General features: G+C 45.7%; 1 protein-coding gene across 2 annotated transcripts in view; it reads right to left on the reverse strand.

Annotated features, from left to right (window-relative positions):
* Positions 1-165: 165 nt before the first annotated feature.
* The window catches only part of bach2b (BTB and CNC homology 1, basic leucine zipper transcription factor 2b), a 90,756-nt gene continuing 71,380 nt past the window's right edge, over positions 166-19,541 (reverse strand). For both annotated transcript variants that reach the window (XM_068708544.1, XM_068708543.1), the window contains exons 3-5: positions 16,576-18,087; positions 7,572-7,778; positions 166-6,277 (exon numbers count right to left, since the gene is read on the reverse strand). In XM_068708544.1, coding sequence (XP_068564645.1) covers positions 5,789-6,277; positions 7,572-7,778; positions 16,576-18,087 — 2,208 coding nt within the window. In that variant the 3' untranslated portion in view covers positions 166-5,788. The remainder of the gene's footprint in view (positions 6,278-7,571; positions 7,779-16,575; positions 18,088-19,541) is intronic.

The raw sequence follows: 19,541 nt of genomic DNA on the forward strand, positions 1-19,541 counted from the left end.
GAAAACCTGTGTGAGCAGAGAGACTGAGCACAAGTGAACAAGCATTTCTCAAACATCACAAGTTCACCGCTCATATAAAAAGAAGGCGGAGCGTTCGGCAACTGAAGAGACGGATATCTCTCTCAACATTTTGTGTCTTTGCAAAAACAGCCACAAAACACAGAAGGTGATATGCATGTTTCTTTATTTCATAAAGAGAAATGGTGTCTAGACAAAAGAGTCATTTATATAACACTAGCAATTGAAATGAATGAAAATGGGGTTTGCACAATACCGTATTTACAATGGTTATTAAGTCATTTTAATTAATTCGGGTCATGTAGCATTTAAAAATTATAAAGGTAAGAACTCTTAGTAGAGAATAAGCAAATAACAACTATTTCAAATTGACAATATTAACACAAAACAGTCATCTAGAAAAATGAAAGAAAAAAACCCCGACGACTTGAACTACAAGCTTTTAAGAGCTATTACATTAAAAATTGATGCACCAAAATCTACTAATACAATAATCCATATAATCTGTGTAAAAAGCATGTAGAAAAAACACCTGATGCAGTTTGCTGATACAGTCATTGACCAGTTATGAGAGGTATGAAGGATTTCACAGGTAGATAAGTGTGAGAAAGTCCGCACTGGTGACTCAGGGATGGGGGCCCGGGCCCCTGCATACACTCACTTCACTTGAATGTGAACTATGGCCTCTGCAAGTTCTAAGGCAAATATCGGAGGTGCACTTGTATCCATGTAATGCTGACCCATCCCAAGAGCTTGTCTGTCTCTTTACACAAAAACCGAGAACCAGTCCAATTAAACCGAGCGATTTTTACATGGCAAAAAAAAAAAAATGTATCAAACATGACATGACACCTATTTGTAAACAGTTTCCATTTTTTTTTTTTATAGTTTAATGATCTCAGGCTGCGCATTCGACCAGGATACCAGATTTTTCTTTTTTTATTCAATACAGTTGAGCAATCTGTGAGAAAGGCATGTTTTTGTTCATATTCTTTTATAGAACAACCTTTGGAGTTGAAAAGCCAGTGTTTGTTTCAGAGAAGCAGCAGCAACAAAAAAAATAGTTTAACGAAACAAGACAAATACACAGCAAAATAAAAGAAAGAAGGTACGAGAATTCAATTACAGCAGCCGCAATCTGCTGTAATGGCCATAACCCCCCCAAAAAAGGGACCTTGAGGATCAAATTTGTGACGTTCATGCTTCTTATGACTGGTACATCATTTTAAAGCTGCACTAATCAATATTTGTATATGGATGGATGCGTAATATGAAAAGCGTTGCCCGTAGCTACGAACCAGCAGAACTTTTTAGCCTCTTTTAGCTCCATTTTTCTTCCAACCGGCATCAACATTTTTCTCAGGAGTTGGTGGAGACCAAAACAGAGCTAAAAGAAGAGCGAATACTGGACTTGCATTCATCAGGTGGACACTAACATGACATCAAATGAATGGAAATGTTGCTCTGTGTCTGCTCCGTGTGAAAGTAGGCAATCCTTTGCTGAGTTTTTAGCCGTTAAAGCTTAATAAAGTGATAATATGTCAATGTGGTGTTTACAGCTTGTTCTGCTACCCCCAAGTGGCCCAAAAAAAATCAATTAATGCAGCTTTAAGTAATACTAACACATCATTTTTTTAAGGGATGTTTAGCTTGACTCAAACAAAGCAAGTCCGAAATAAATCTGCTCAAGAGTGACACCAAAATGATAAAAAAAATGTATTAAACTCATTAAACTCATAGTTGTATCTAGCCATACATATGGATTTTATTCACCAAAGCTTTGAGATTGCCTGACAAAAAACTAAAGACTGTTTGCAGCAATGTGATTATCCAGAGTAACAGGACACTACTTCTGCGAGGAAAATGTTCCACAAAGGAACATCCCTCCACTGTATTAGAGCGTAGGCAGAAATCTCGAGAGAGAGATATCCCAAAAAGCTGCACCAAATAAAACCCAAACTCACCGCATGACTAGATGCCACAAGATGTAAGTGAGAATCCCTGTTACTGCACTTTGACCAAACAGTCGGTGTTGGAGCATGCAAGCAAGACTCTGGGAGCTTAGAGGATTAGACGAAAAGCTTTTCTGACTGCAGAGAGCGCTTCAGCAGCCTCTGTTTATCCTATCATCATAGCTCTGCAGGGATCGAAGGGGTTTGTTAAGGTGAATTATCAACATTCCACAGGTATTAAAGAAAATTCAGCTATATGCAAAAACAAGAACGTGGCCTTGGTGGTATTGTTAGGACATCTGAGGAGACACCTGGGGGCAATAGTTTTGCTACAACACACATTCATTTTCTCCAGACAGAAAGAGGGCTTCCTCAATTTCAAGATCAAGCAAATGAAAAAGTACGCGCATAGAAAATGAGTTGCATAACATTTGCAGAAAAGAAGCTTCTGTGAAGTAGATGGATCCACTTTAGTTTTCTGGCATGAACTTAGGATCTTCACACGAAAAAAACCACACCGGTTGATGAAGATCAACTACTGCTCCGCGCTATGTACTGTGTGTGTGTGTGTATTGTATGAATACCTTCGCCTGTGTGTGTGTGTGTGTGTGTGTGTGTGTCTGTGCATATATGGGTCTCTGTACCAGTCGTTTAAGAATTTAAAGACAGGTTTATAAAATACACTTACTCTGTTCGGCTGCATAACAGAAACAGTCTCACACGAGACATCAAATTTTTAAACTACATTTCAAATTTACATCAGTTAAAGTCAGGGGGAAAACATTTCCAAACATTTCATTCGCACTTTAAAGCCCCAATCCCAGATTTATTTGGCCGATTAAAATAGATTTTTGTTTTAGGAATTACGTTTTTTATCTTAGGAATAATCTTTAAGAGTAATACACACCGGGGACATTTTTCCGTGCAGTTAATTTGCACGTCAATACATTTTTTAAACATTTGTTGTTGTTACTTTCACATATTACGCAGCAGCATACGTTTTTTCCCGATCTTTCTTAGCTTTCGCACCACGAATGATGGCTTCAGCCAATCAGGTTGCACAGAACGGACATACTCTAAACGTCCATTACGGTGTACAACATGGCGGCTCCGAAGTTCGAATCAAGACAGCAACCTTTGTCACTCCTTTCAATCCTGACAAAGGCAGCGGCAGACCAGATCCACTCCTTCTGTTTCTACCTTTCACAATAAAAGCCCTAGACATATACTCAAATTAGCATTTCGCTAAAAGAAAACTCAATAACACAGCTTACAGTAGCTTTGGCTAATCAACAATTTAGTTTAGATGCTCGATTCGAACCATTTATTAAAATGGTATGAAAAGTTTTGATGCGTAATATTCGCAGTATCTTAGTATTGGCGTATCTCCTGTGCCATTTATTCGCCACGCCCCCGGTGTGTATAGTAAAGTAAAGCATAGCGAGGATACTAAACTTCGGGATCACATCTCTCTTTTTCCAGAAAGAGAGCAGAGAAAGAAAGAGATGACGCCGATGTACAGATGCTAGGGGAACAGCGGCTAGCCAACAGGTTAGCCACATTAGCTTCAGTTCTCAATTGAGCGAACGGGGCGGTCGCCATTTTGGATTGGAGCTTTAAAAAGAGAGCGATGAATAAAGCTTCACATTCCAATTGAATCCAACCACTTTGTGCTAGAGCACGGCCCCTGCTAGAAGCCCGCGCCTAGCAACGATTGAGATATTTCAGCTTGTCTTGCCTGTTTATACATAGAAATTCAACAAAATAAAATATCATTTTTAAAAGCTCCGGAGGGAACTTATGAACATAAGCTAGACAAACTAACTAGACCTACAGCTATAGGCGGCATGCATGCACATCACAAAAGAGGATGCTCAAACAAATGCACAGTTTAGGGCAAGAACGTGTTACTATCTTACTATGATTGTTACTCAATCACTCGGACGACACGTACACTGCTTTCACGTCAAAATTAAATCCGAGTTAGCTTATTCAATTCCTAAAGAAATACAAATGTAAGGTGAGAACACTCTTATACTGAAACATTAGCTTCTTTTGAGGTTTAGGGTTTCAGACCCGGTTTCTTCATAGAGATACTTTTTGAATTGTGTAATTATTTAATCACATCAGCGAGATGTTTTCATCTTGAAGTGCCAATCTAAGTGCTCCAGTCTGAGACTTTTTAAAGGGGTCCGACACAAAGACGAAGTCCCCCCCCTCGTTGAAGTGCTAAATGGCTTTGAGCGCTCGGGGCCGGAAACAAAGTGCCAGATTTAAGTCAATATTTTGTGTTGTTTTTTTTTTCATCCGGGATAAAATTCTAAAAGTACCCGTCACTTGTTGGCTGCGCTTTTACATTTTTTATTTTTAACACCGCAGCATGTCTGTCGAGAGTGTAAACACGAATAGCGTCTTCAAATACTGACAAGAAATGAGATTTCCTCCGAACGACACAAGGCAGAACTCTGTTTTTTTTCACATTTAAAGAGGAGTTTTGAATGTCTAACTTTTAAACATGCATGGGGGCTCCAGAATTTCACACGTGTGTTGACGCTGTGTCTGTGTGTGCTGCACGTGTGTGTCTGCATGTGTATCAAGCCGATTTCCTGAGTATAAGAACGCTCACCTTGATGGGTGTGGGTGGAGGTGGGGCGTTCGTTAGGCAGGACAGGAAACAGCAAAAAAGCAAAGATTTTCCCTCAGCAAAAAAAAAGAAAAAAAAAAAAAGAAAAGGTGCTTGATATAACCCCGTGTGACAAAAAAAAGAAACATCTAAGCCTCTACCTGTACAAAACCACTGTTACAGTCATCATGCTCCATACTATGTACATTTCTGCCAAAAACAAGCACTTGAAAGTCACCGGTACAACATCCAAATACAATGGTATTGCTGATGAGTGGGAAATAAAAAATAGCCATTTAACTGCCTGCAAAAAAACAAACAAAAAAAAACGTTTTCCTTTCAATTCAGTGCTGAGGAAGGCAAAGGAGGAATGTTTTCAGGTTACAGCCTGTACAAAGTTCTCCCGCACGGAAATACAAACGCCAGACGCGTGGAGACATTTTCTTTTTTTTTGTTTCTTTTTCTTTTTTTTTGTTGCATATGAACATTTTACCGTCTGGCTGCGTCCCGACTTCCACCGTGTGCAGAAGCTGTGTTCTCATTTTTCATGAATTAAGTTGAACATTCAGAGGATTTCTTTCATTTTTTTTTTAGTTGTTGTTTTTCCTGAGTTTGAATTGCTGTGACAAAAAGGGCCACTGAGATATAGCAAGAGTAGAACCGAGAGAGAGAGAGAGAGAGAGAGAGAGAGAGAGAGCGAGAGAGAGAGAAAAGAGACAGAGAGAGGTAGAGAAGATCTCTAGAGACAGAGTGGGTGAAAAAAAAGAGCTGAAAGAGAAAAGGCAGGAACAGAGATACTGTCGGTACACAGGAGAAAGACAAAGAGAGCTGCTGTTTAGGTCCGATGAGGTTTAACTTTGAGTTGTGACTCGAGGAGAACAGAGTCTCCTCCGCAGAGGTTGCTGTCGGGGCGAGTATAGCACCATTGTACGTGTTTTGGTGAGAAGTTCCCACTCTGTCATGGTAAGAGGAGAATACCTGGAGAACAGTATTGCTGCTGTTAAGACAACTTTAGTGTCGACCGTTCCAAAAAAAAAAAAAAAAAAGGACAGCACAAAAAGACATAAATACAAACAAAGCTTGTTTTTCAGTGAACACTGGCAGAGGCTGACTGTCTCAGCGACCCCCGAGAGAGGAGGGTTTGTCAGAAGAGTAAAATTAAATAAAAAATACGACACAGAGAACCGCTCGCTACTTAGTCCGTCCTTGGCTGCTCGTCAGTCGTACATTTGTCAGTCATTTCCTGGCAAAAATCCACCGTCACCGCCTGGTTGGACTTTTCCACGGACAGCCCCGACTTTGTGAACAAGCCGGTGTCCTGGCCGTCCATGTCCCTGTCCTCCGCCCCGTTCCTGATGGCCGAGTCGGGCTCGCTCTCCGAGGGTCCGCCGGGCGACCCGTGGAGGCTGGGCTCCGGCGTGGCCGAGGCCGAGCGGCCGGTGAGGTCGATGCTGGTGGTGTCGGCGGTGTTGTTGGCGGTGGCATTGTTGGCGGGCTTGGGCTCGTGGGCGTCATTGGCGGGCCGCAGCACCGGGCAGTAGTGGTGCAGGGACTGGACCTGCTCGGGGCTTAGCTGGACGTCCCGGCACACCTCCTGCGACAGACAGGAGAAGTTCTCCCACAGCTCGCCCATGCACGCCTTCAGCTGGTTCCTCTCCGTCAGCAGCTTCTCTTTCTCGCACACCTGCAAACACACACACACACACACACACACACACACACACACACACACACACACACACACACACACACACACACACACAAACAAACAAAGGCGAAGCGGACGTTAGAGCGCCTTTAGCTTATGTCGCGGATTCAAATAATTAACAAATGAAAAATCATCCAATGAAATGAGATGTTAGCTCGCCACACCGTAGTAGCTAACAGTGAAGAGAGAAACAGGAAGTGGTGTGTTTGTACATAAGTCGGCAAAAAAAAAGTCTGATTCATTCAAGGAAAACACTTGATTTCTGTTCATCCACCGGACATTCATCTGCTGTACGGCCCGCTCTGAGGTGGCACGTGGCCGGCTTCCGTCTGTTCCTCGTGCTCCTCCCGCTCTAACAACAGGTGAGGAATGTTTGTATGTGTGTGTGTGTGTGTGTGTGTGTGTGTGGAGACAACAGTCCTCTTTAGCTCCGTATCGCGCTAAACTCTAAGCCCGCCCACTTTTTCTCTCTTAAATCACACCATCACACAAAACACACACATTAACTAGCCATTAACTTAAGTTTTTAGGTCTTCTATACCTTTAGTTTCTATTAATCTCAATTCTCTCCCAAAAACAATTTACTTTAATTGACCTTCTGACATAATTTATACATCCTGTAAAGGAGATGGATAATCTGTGAACAAATCGGCTTCCTTTGCCTCCTTTTAGTGCTCCTAATGGCCTTTGCAAGATTCCTCCACGCCCAAAGACGAACAACCAATCACAGCCAAGGAGTCTCCAACGCAAAAACAATTCTTCTTCGGAGGGTAAAGGGCTTTGTTCTTGGGGCCAAAAAATGCAAATGACAGCAATATAATGATTGTTTTGTCACTGGTCTGTGAGGCTGCTGTAAATAGACGGGACAGATGGGATGTTGTTGCAGTTCCTACTTAATGCCAGCAGAGGTAGACAAAGCCCATGTTCTTATGGGCATCCATGTTTGCACAGAACAAAGACTGTGTTTTATCCCCCATCACTTACATTGGGATTATTTAAAGGACATTTTTTTCAACCATATTTTCCAATATTTTTGTGTCTAAGTGACTAATGGGGGACAACATTTTTTTTAAATTGGTCAAAGTATTGAGGGAGAACGTACTGATAGAATGGAGGCGCTTTAATCAACGCCAACTCATCTGAGAACAAGTATTTTACTGCGTCGTCGTTTCCTTTGCTTTGCTCAAGGTGTTAGTTTAGTTGAATACTATTTCCTAGCAATAAAATGTTTGGTGTATGAGAGGAAAGGCCCTCGGACGGGTCGACTCACCAGTTTCCTGATCTCGCACTCCAGGTTCATGATGCAATCGAGCTTCCTCTTGCGGCAGCGCTGCGCTGCGATGCGGTTCTTGCTCCGCCGCCTCACGTCATGGATGAACTCAAGCTGCTCCGAGGTCAGTTTGTGCATTTTCACCAACATTTGGAAGTCGTTCCGTGGAAGATTCGTGATTTGATCGACGGGAAAAGGCAGCTTCACCTGTGAAAGAAAGGGAGAAAAAAGATTTGAGGGTTCTTGGATACACAGAGTTTGTTGCTAGTGAGGCTCTGCAAGAAACACAAGGTCAGCTGTATGGAATTATTTCACCAAAAACATGTACTTTGTCATCATCTGGTGAAAACTACACTATCTTTTGTCTGTCTGTCCACAAAGGTCAGCTGAATAGAAGTGGAATCAATGTGGGTTTGCAAGGCAACATTTCATCCGTTCTTTTATTGTTACTTTGAGCTTATAAAACTCACAGTTACTTAACACTTAACACCCCATCTGCCGCTGTGCCACCCCTTCACATCACCCAGATTGTTTACTTGGTTGCGTTTCTTAGGAACTGTTTCAGGTTTAATGCACAGACAGTGCACAAAGGATTCTGATATTTTCTGAGACCCAATATTTTTTTGATTTGCCTAAAATACAGTACATTTCGTATTCCTCCAGGGTTATGTAACTGGAAGTGGGGAGAGGATTTTACGAACTGCAGCTTTTGGCACCGGGTTTTTCTCTTTTTCAAAGAAAAGAGAATTAGAGTCAAAGGTTTTTACTGAGGGAATTTAGGATATCTCTTGTTATCGCTCCATAAATCTGAAAATACTGTCAACAGCCATAACTTATCAATCTTTGCTATATTTCTAAGGACTAAAGGTTTCATAAATCAGGCTATGAATGATATATGAACAAACCCCTCTGTATAAACCTTCAGAATATAGATAGGAATGAAACTTTGTGTGTGTGGGTGCTGCTCAAGTGGAAATGTCTGGCTCAGAGTCTGAGAAAAAACACTTTATTTTAGTAAATTCCACACATTTCAATGAATAGATATCATGAAACTTCCCCCAGTTGATTACTTACATTGATAATATTTTTTTATATTAGGAGTTTTCTAAAATGTTATGTTTAATTACACAAATGAGGCATTTTCTAATGTTAACTTTGGTTGAATTTAGGAGAAATCCACAGATGCAAATAGACAAAGTAGAAAAATAAACACCTAAATGTGTATTTTGGATGTTTTCTTCCCGCTAGTCTCAAAGAAGACATGTTATGGAGGCAAAATAGCCCCAAATCCCAATTGACCAATGCATGTAAGGCAATGTATTTTGCCCTGGCGGTATCTCGCCTCAATAAACCTCTCCTGTGTGATTCAGCGGGGTAGATTAATGAAGGGTTACGGCTAAAGTCACCAGGTGCGTAGAGGAGAACGTGCAAGGTGAGTCGATGCATCACCGTGCCCGAATACTGCGAGGGCAGCCCCTAAGCCCGACCACAAGGTGGCAAGAGAGCGCCGCTTCGCACGCCTCCCTGAGCAGGACTTAGTGAGCCTCCGGCTTCCTCCGCCTCACATTCACATGTAGCGCATTCCCAAGCAGAGGGGAAAAGGTGATCCAAGAAAAGAGTCTCTCTCCATCTGTCCCTAAGCGGCTGGAAAGGTGCCAGTGTGACAGATTGAGAGGGGGGAGTGAGTCGTCAACCTGATTCAAATCGGTGTCAGGTGATTTCTGCGGGCATGAATATCTACACCGGCAACTAGCGCATCCTTCTGCGGAACAAAAGAATTAGCGAGAATGAACGCAGCAGCGATTTGGAAACCCAAAATTAAAAAAATGTAAAAAAGAAAAGCCGCGTGGTTTCCTTTCACTGATATAACACCGCATCAAGTGTTTATTACACCGTTTTAGAGAGCGACAATGAGTCGGGCCTCCCTCCCTTAGGTGATGGCAAACCTTGTGATAAGCACATCACAGGCAGATCCACCACCAGCGGTATCTGCGTGCACCAGGGACCCTGCAGCTTTAGGCGGCGAGCGAAAGCGGTGGAGGCACAACAAAGGGCCAGAGGAAGACAGCCGGCGAGAGCTTGGCAGAGACTAGAGGAGCCGCGGCTCCCTTTTCCCCTTCCCCCCTCCACCCCTTCCCCGTGGCTGCCTCTGAGGAGCGCAGGAAGTCAAACAAAGGAGAAAGAGGAGCGCGACTCCATGCTCCCACTTGTACCTGGCTGCTCAAGGCCAGGGAGGGGGGCCAGATGCTCCCCCGGAGACCCTCAAACCGCTCAGATGACCTCAGGCGGCGGCAGCTCGGTTTCATTTGTATTTTTCCCGCCAAGCGGTACACAGCGGTGGCTGTGGCGTCACCTGGTGTAAGCGGCGCTCTCGGCAGGGGGGGGATGAAGCAAGGTGCCTACTCATGACAGAATGCAAATTACTCCTCAGTGAGGAGCAAATCTAGATGTCAATCTCTCCCCCCGAGCGGGGAAAATGGCTCGAGTTTCCTCATTAGAAGTGCAGCCCCGCGAGCCGCCAGGAGCCCCCGTTTCTCATCTCAGCTCGACATCTGCATGCAGACACATGAATAAATAACGACCCAAGCTTTCAAGGCCACGGTCGGCTCCGCGCCGCTCTGCCAGGGCATGACAGCTCCAGCCTCAAACAGAGGAGCGGGGGGGGGGGGGGGGGGGGGGGTCAGAAAGCTGTAAAACACCAGCACGGGCTGCAGAGGGGGGGGGGGGATGACGACTCTGTTTGTGATCAGGTAGCCTACATGGGTCTGATAGGATCTTTAGCCAAAACCCCGGGGCTGGGAAAAAAACAAGGGGGAAGGGGACGCCGCGACCTTGTGATGGTTTATCCCCCCCCCCCCCCCCATTATCATCTCATCATCCACCAGCTAACGGTACACAGGGGACGGCTATATTTAACCGCTTCACCGAGACCCAGTTCAGCAGGCTGGGGGATGACAGAGCGCACTTCAACGGCGGACGCGAATTCACGGCCAACTGTCCCGGATTTACATTTCTTTGTCGACTCTCCTCGTTCAGCCCTCCCCTCCTCCTCGCCGGTCACTCTCTTTCTCTGGGTCATCATGGAAATGTAAAGTAGGGCTCATCCGACATCAGGACCAGCGCTGTGCTGGACCTCGGCCCCTGACACTGTGCGCTGTTACAAAATTCAGGGTCGAAAACATTATTTCTGTGGGACAAGTCAAAGGGGGGGAGATGATATTGACTCTCATTCGATACACGTTCTGGTTTATTACAACGTTAACATCAAAAGGAGAAAAAAAATCTCCAGTACAGAAAGAGTCCTGGGATGTGTGTTAACACCAAGCGGCAACCATCTGCCGAGTGAAGCCAATGCGGAAGTGTCTTAAAATATGCATTCTCTCTACTGACCAGCAGGGGGCGACTCCTCCGGTTGCAAAAAGGATTCCGATTGTATAGAAGTCTATGAGAAAATGTCTCTACTTCTCACTTGATTTATTACCTCAGTAAACATTGTAAACATGAGTTTATGGTCTCAATCTCTAGTTTCAAGTCTTCTTCAATACAGCATGATGTTCACTTAGTAAATTATGGTCCCATAATAGACCATAAAGCAGAGTATGCTTTAGTCTCTACGTCACTCCTCCGCATTCCAAATATCGTATTGGTTGCAAAAAAAACAACATGGAGACGGCGAAATTGCCGAACTCAAGGCTTCAAAACGGCAGTCCACAAACCAATGGGGGAAATCTACGACCACTTCTTATACACAGTCTATGGTTTACACTAGCTTGCTACGCAAACATGTTGACCTGTTCCTTTAAGGAAAAGGTGAGTCAACTGCTTTCTTAATGAGTCTTAATTGTCTGTGCCAATACAGAGTTGGACATGGTGAGCCTAGCTTGGCGTGAAGGCTGGAAGGAGAGTGAAACGGCTAGATGTTTTGCTGCATGCTAGTAAAACGATCTAACCCAACCCTGTCAGATTTGGTCACTTTTAAACATTGTTTAAGCTTTTCATTGTAAAATTAGGTTTTTGTTTTTGTGTGTGTTTCATGCCATCTCTGTAATTAACCCTGTTGCATCTCACACGCTTGTAAATGGGATTATAAAGAAGCATCGCCGCTCTTATCCGGAGTCAGATCTTAATGAAGATAATATGGGAAGGTTCAGCACCAACTGTCTATGTCCGGGGGGGTTAAAGCAATAATCTGCAGCACGATCAGTTAAATAAATGACTGTTTGGCTGCTCTCTTCAGGATGAATCATAAATAACATCAACCTTTACTACGTTCGTAAGAAGCTTTATTTATGCAAGCAGCACTCAGTGTCGTGGACAAAGCATCTGATGCTTGTTACTTTACTGGCAGCAGCAGCTGCAGTTTGTTTGGACTAAACGCGAGAAGGAATGAGTAATTTATTTTAAAAAAGGTGCCAAAAAACAAACAAAACACAACACCAAACTGCAGCAGTGGACTCTCTGTTTGATTGCCAATTTATTTCTTCGAGTGCAAAAAAACCCACCACAGCACTGGCCGCCAAGCTGCAACATCGTGGCCAAAATCAACACAAGACTGTTGCAGATTACCACTGTAAAGTGTAGCTGGAAGCTAATTGGACTTCTCAGTTCTTCCAGGACTACCAGCTGGAGACTCTGTGGCCCAGCCGGCCCTGAGGGCCCACGTACCGTACAGTATGCTGCAACTCAGCATCCCGGGGATCTCCACTCCATCCCGATCGCACACCACACACACGCACACACACGCACACACACACACACACACACACACACACCATCCTCTCCTCCGCACACGAGACAAATAAGAAGCATGAAAAAACATCTCCGTTTGGTGTCTATATTTGTCCCGCTCCGCTGAGCGCTCCAGAGCGGTGCGCCGCGGCATACGCTCCGAGGCCGATTTGGGGGGTAATGAAGAGGCACTGTGTCTCATTTCTTTGATTCTACTTTTTTTTTTTGATAAATGTATTAAGCTAGATAAATATAGATTTCAAAGTGAAACGCTTGGGTAAACAGCACTCCTCTTGCTCAATAAGAACAAGCCTCCCTCTGCGTACACCGCAGGCTAAAAAGTAAGTCCTGTACTACAAGAGCTACATTTTTAATATGCAACGCCCTTGTGGATGAAATGGATGAATTTATCAAATAACCATAGTGCAAAAGGCACCAGTTAGCTTATGCATATCATTACTACTATTGCAGCTCCACAGCTAACATTATAATCGGCAAATTGAACCACAGCCACATCATATCTAGAGTACAGCAAAGTTCTCTGGCGTTGTGCAAGGGTAGCAGAACTGATATTGAGGCCCGTGCACTTCCTGTCACGAGTTCATACTTTTGCCTGACACGAAAAAACAAAACAACAAAAAAAAAGATAATGTGCTGATGTATCAGGACTACTTCCTCATTCCTTCCTCCCACTCGCTCTGAGATCAATATTTTCACCGCTGTGGTCAGACGATACGCTAGAATGAGCTCAACGCCTACACTGCAACTGGGGAGCTGGAGCTCTGAGAGACAGAGAGAGAGAGAGAGAGAGAGAGAGAGAGAGAGAGAGAGAGAGAGAGAGAGAGAGAGGGAAAGAGAGAGAGAGAGAGAGGAAGGGAGAGAGAGACAGAGAGAGAGGGAGGGAGAGAGAGAGACAGAGAGAGAGGGAGGGAGAGAGATACAAAGAGAGGGAGGGAGAGAGATACAAAGAGAGAGGGAGGGAGAGAGAGAGACAGAGAGAGAGGGAGGGAGAGAGATACAAAGAGAGAGGGAGGGAGAGAGAGAGACAGAGAGAGATGGAGACGGAGACAGACTGAGGTGAAACGGAGCTGTGTAGAGATGCAGAACACTGGTTGCAGTGGCCACTTTTAGATGTGTGCATTAAGAACTTGAAAAGTGTGAAAGCGACATTGTAAAGAAGAGTAATTAAGTCAGTGAACTGACACAGTGATGTCAGTGACACAACAATATTTTGCTAAGATTTGCTCAAAATGAGCCTCCACGCTGGTCATAAAGTGTGCTGAATGGAGAAATCTGCTTCACCGCTAGTAAGTGCTGCAGGGACTTTTGTTGGCCAACCCTGAAGTCTACGCTTTTCTTATGAATTTTCTCTCTACGTAATCCTTATCCCCACCAATAAAACGTCATACTGGCTCCATCAAGCCCGCATACACCCAACTCTAACTAGGACAGCTTCCACTACTCTGGACTAAAGACATCATTATGTTATTTTATTTCTAATTTCTTATTTCAAATCCCATCCTGGTAGGAGCTCCAACATTTCCAAAACATTTCTGTATCTCCGTCACACTATGCATGACTTTCTTTGAAAACAGTAAATTACATGATTGCTGTTGCAGCAGTATACATTACCGCTGTCAGAACAATTAAGACCATGTCCAGTCACATCTAAACCACAAGTGGGACGATGCATCCATCAAACCCCTCGAGGAGCCACACTTGGGTCCAACTTTTCATTTGTAAGAGAGGAACGTGGTAATCCTCTTTCAAAAGCGGCTCGTCTCTCTCTTTAAGGAGACTCTGTGCTGCAGTCTGCTGCGTGAAGCTGCTGATAGTTCTCAGATGTGGCTCATATAGATGCAACTGCCCGTAAACCACAGAGCAGGAGCTGCCCAGAGACCTCAAGTGACTCTGGCTACCTTGAATGACTAGGCTTTGGTCAGACCGCCCTGCACTTTTAACAACTTCCTTCCTCATCGGGATCCACTGTGTCCAGTCCACAGTCCGGGGCTGCAGCTATTTTTACCGAAGCTGCTGCCATTTGCCCTATAAACACGGCGAGGCCCCAGCCTTCCCCGTGTTTGTTTGTACGGCCAAATTACAGAGAGGGGGCGGTAGGAAAACGGGTGGCCCGGGAAGCATGAGGTAGCACTTCTTCACCACATAAAGGCCAAGGGAGAGCAACCTAACACCGAGCTTCACTTTGTCAGTACCTCTCTGTTACCTCCGCTTTTAAAAGCCGGTGCAACAAGCCGCAGTGCAGGCGGATCTGGGGGAACATTTATTCATGAAGGAGCTTATCAACAGCCCGTGAAAGCGAGTGGAAAGCTGGCAGATAACCCTGCGTGAGTCAATAGAGATTTGACAGAGGATATTGTGTGGAGTAATGGAGCGCCGTCAATGGCTGACACATACATAAACACAGTCATGCCCACACAAAGAAATGACAAAGGGGACTGAAATGTCTCCCAGTCTTTTTTTTGGGCTGCTCTCCCGGGTTGATAGCTCAGCGCCGTGAATCAATCCCACATAATTTACAGTAGCACACTCAGCAGGCCCTTGGAAAGCCCATAAATCTAATGGCGGAGGGTGTTGTGCGCCACGCTATGAGGGTAATAATTACACATTACTGCTGAGCCTCTTTATCTCGCAGCTCTGTTTGAGCGGTGGAACTGAATTCTTTCCACGGGAAAGCAAAATTCTGTCATGTAGCTCCAACCCTTGCAACACACCGACTTGCACTTTGAATCTGATCACCATGGCAACGCACCACTTTCTCTCTCTCTCTCTCTCTCTCTCTCTCTCTCTCTCTCTCTCGCTCTCTTTCTCTCTCACCCTCCCTTTCTGCTCCCCACCTGAACACTTACAGCAGTCCTCTCCACCAAGCTCATCAAAGATTATTCTGCGTGCACCTTGAGCACACATCGCTCTATGTGATGTCACAAGAGTTAAAAGGGCCTAGCGGTAACTCGGAGCCAAAAGGCCGTAAGTTCAAGCTCTGCGACAGCCAACATGTGACGTCACAGTCTAGAGAGAGACATATGACAATGCTAGTGTCATGTGAAAAACTGAGTGGAGTGATGTATTATTTATTGTAAACGCATTTCAAATTCCAGGGAACAGGGAAACTCAAAAAAAGAATCCTTTTCCAAGCTCCTAATAGCATTTGAGAGCCATTTCTGAGATACAAGGTTTTCACCCGTCACTAACGGCATGTGTCAGTGAAAGGCCTGAGCCGCGGATGGAAAGTTTAATCATTAACACGGGTAAACAGCAGCGCTATGAGGAAGCCAAAGCAATTCAGTGTAAATTGATTCTAATGCCTTTCACTGTCCCTCAGGTGGGAGATCTGCTCATTTTGATATTATTACACTGGCGCTGCGCTCCTTCTGTGAATTGGAGGGTCCCTCACTGATCTTTACCCAGTAAACAACAACAGTCGTCTGGTCTGCAGCTTGGAGGACGTCTGCCCAGGTGGATTAGGGGGAGGCTGATTAGAGGATTGGCTATTCATCCTTGTCAGCACTGTCGAGCTACGCTACAGTCCCGCCGTGAGACCGAGCCGAACCTCTCGCCCACTAACTGCAGCCGCCGGCCATTAAAACGTAATGGCCGTAGTACATTGCTGCTGTAATGTATTGGTTCTAATCGCTTTGCGACGCACCGCACACCTTCACTGCGGCTGGGTGTCACCGCTAATTGCCGATATAGATCAGAAATGTCAGAAGTCGGCTAGGCTTCATTGAGATGTAGCATGCATATTTATAGGGGTGGATTATAGATGTCGGTGTTTCTGCTGGGATAAGATGAGCTAGTTAGGGTAGTTGGCACTGGCAGGGAGACGGATAGAACCAGAGGGAATCACTTCAGAGGGCAGTTCTACCCTAGGAGGATCCTGAGCCTTCAACGGCCTGCAGTGCTCTTCACACACGCACGCTGCTCTCAGCTACGGCGATGAACCAATCACAGTCTTGAAAGACAGCGCCACAGCCTCCTGCATTTAGGCTGTCCTGGTGCATTTGGGCTCACATAGTCAAACTCATTACACAGATCTCCAGCAGTGCATAAAGCAGATTAATAATATCAAAGCACATCTGTGCCCTTTGGTGATGCTGTAAATCTTGTACTGAACACTCCCGCTTCAATTACATGATGATTTAATGACTGCTAATGCAGACCTGGAGAGCAGGGCACTGCGATATAATTAGCCTTGGTGGAATTAAAGTGGAATGGCTATGTTGTGCGCTACATGTGAGAGACAGTGTTTTACACTCACCTCTGGCCCTCGATCCTGTACATGGCAGGACTCACTGTCTCCCTCTGAGAAGGAGCCCGACTCATCGCTGGAGTTGGTGCCGTAGGACTGCTCACATTTGATCTTGGGCCGCACCTGGTTAAAAAGGGCATCCCCGCCCACACTTTGCTCCTGCTGGTCCACATTGAGGCAGCGTGCCACGTTGGAGCATGGCGAGGAGGAGAACTCAAACTGGGGCAGGCTGCAGGGAGAGCCTCCGCTGCCGTCCTCCGCATAGGAGTACGAAGAGCAGGAGCTGGAAGTCCTGGTGCGTGTCTCACAAGGCGGCGAGCGCGGGCACACTTTGATTGGCACTGGGCAGCTGGTGTTGGGTCGTGGGCGGCACAGGAGTGGGGGCTCGGTGGAGGTGGCGCTGGGAGAATAGGTTTGGGAGGTGGGGAGGGACTGGCTGGCTCCCGCCCACAGGCCCTTTGGCATGTGCTCAGAGAGCTCCATCTCCAAAGAGTTCCCACCAGGGTAGGAATGTGCTGGGGTTCCCAGACGGTTGCAGGCCCCTGAGGAAAATATGACACTACGGCGATCTAGCTCAGTTTCCTGTTTGCAGACCCCATCGCAGGAGGCGGACTTGAGGGACAACCCTGCAGGGAAACCGTCCACATCCTTTGGGGATGTAACAGACAGACACAGCTCCCCAGTGAAAGGCCTGAAGTCTTTTTTATGATCTCCCTGAGAGTTTCCTTTGTCCTGGGGGCAGGCAAGTCTGTTGGCGAATAGCTGCTGTGATGTGTCGGGCAGACTGGGGAGGTCCACCCCTTTCTTGAAGAAGGCTCGGAGGCAGGACGGGGACTTGGTTCTCTTGGTTCTTTCCACAGATATGGGGGTGTCCATCTCCATGGCTGTCTCACTGTCCTTATCCCTGACTTCCTGCTCGTCCCCTGACAGGCACAATGAGACAGCCTCTTCCTCTGCCTGCGGTTCAACTTTTATCTGTGCCAAAGGCAGCCTACCCTGACCCGGAACTGCCCCGCTAACACTGCTCTCCTTTAATGTGCTTGGAAAACCTGAGGTACTGGTGTGTGAGGAGGTGTCATTATTGTGCTTGTTGCAAGCCCACTGGTATTTCCTGTACTTTGGGCATCGCGGCAGGTCCGACGCTCCGTGCCGATCAAAGTCCAGCCGACCATCTGTGAAGTTACTGGGAATGGCAATTGCTAGCCGATCATCGTCAGGGTGTCCAAAGGAGGTGAGGGCGTCGGCACACCGTCGCGCCTTGGGGGAGGCGGGCTTTTCCGCCTCCGACTGCATGCTCTCATCCTCCGAGTTGTTAACCTCCGTCGCCACCTTGTGGCAGAGCAGCAAGCCATCCTCCTCGCTGCGCAGCTGAGCTTCCAGGAAGCGAAAGCAGGAGTCCTCGAGGTTGTGCATGCGCAGGAATTCGGCACAGCGGATGACCTCCTGGATGTTTTCTCTGCTGAGTAACAGCTTAGCAGTGTAGGCAAACTGCAACAATGGAGCGAATCCCCTGGCAGTGACCTGCGAAAAAACAGGGAAATTGCCAGCATTACCATCAGCACAGCCATTGTTCAGAGCACTTGGAGTGTAGTGAGACAACCCGACAGCTCCAACGACCATAAACAAACACTATAAAGTACCGGTTAATCTTTTCATCAGGTCAGCACTGAACTCTCTATACAGCAGTAAATAAGATCTGGTGTTCTGAGAGTGTTGGCAGGTTGTGTGTCCAGCCTCATGGTCATAACAACAACTTGTGGGACATTCCAGTAGTCTACCACTGTCTGCTCCGTGGTCATATCATTGGTTTCGCCTACACCCACTTCCGTCACTGCTTTGCATTTGCAAAGCCCTCACTTACTTGAGGTAAGATGTCTAGGCACAAGTGCTGCTTTATATTCATACACTTACATGTATTCACTGTAGAGGAATCTATGTAGAAAATGTGGTCTTAACTGGAGGGCCATGTGATGGTTATTCTTCTAAAAGAATCAGCAAAGATCTTTGTTACTTGTTCAGTGAATTATAACAAGGCCAAGTTTTGAGTTTGAGCTCAAGGTTTTGTGCCAGTTCCAAGAGTCTGACACCCATACCAAGCTAATACTTTTTCAATAATTGATTTACTAATACTTACTTGATATGAGAAACACCTTTTTAATTTAACTTAAGTTAAAATAATATATATATATATACACACATATGAATCTGACCACATATTCGATGTCAGCTTTTGGAACTTGAGAGTAAACTGCTAGAGGTATAAATAAAATATTGAGGTTTGATACCCAGCCACTATTATACGTGGCACCTTTAGTTAAAACCACTTTGCTTAACCTTTGGAGATCTGCCACTGATTTGAGTGTGACCAGCCGTGCACTGTACTGTAAGTGCCCCGATGAGGGCACGGCCCCACAGCCTCACTTTCTGTGTGAGTGCCCTGCGTCGTCAGGTCAAGTGCCTGTAAAGCCTAATGGTTTGTAAGACTACAAGCTTATCCCCGTCGCGGCCATGTGGCGTGGGATGACAGAGGGAAGCCTTCCATTTAGACTTAATGCCACATAATTAGGTAAACTCCTGAGCCTGCAGAAGTCCAGGCCGCCCTCTGCTGCTGTTGTCACTGAGCACACAGACCGGAGAAAGGAGCCAGAGGAGCCGGCTTTAATACGAGGCTTGTCTGCAGTTTGGAGATCAGCGTGAGGTTCACACTAGGTTGCATTCACCACTTTACTCGGGCTCTAGCAACCAATCCCCGCAGCTTTATCCCAGCTCACTCTCTGGTAACAAACACATTAGTGTTAGGCGCTCGGGGGAATGCAATCATCCCGCGTGCAGGGAAAAAGGTGCGCTCGCAAACACAATTGCAGCGCGTTCGCTTTGAATCTGAGACGGGCCTTGTTTGCTTTACAAGGCACCTTCTCAGAGGCTGAGTGATGTGAAGTTTTTCTTACAAGACTTAACGGAGGCCTCGCAGATGT

The sequence above is a fragment of the Cebidichthys violaceus genome, unplaced genomic scaffold, assembly GCF_023349555.1.
Source record: "Cebidichthys violaceus isolate CVI_PGR_0920_01 unplaced genomic scaffold, fCebVio1.0.p SCAF_14, whole genome shotgun sequence".
NCBI classification, from domain to species: domain Eukaryota; kingdom Metazoa; phylum Chordata; class Actinopteri; order Perciformes; family Stichaeidae; genus Cebidichthys; species Cebidichthys violaceus.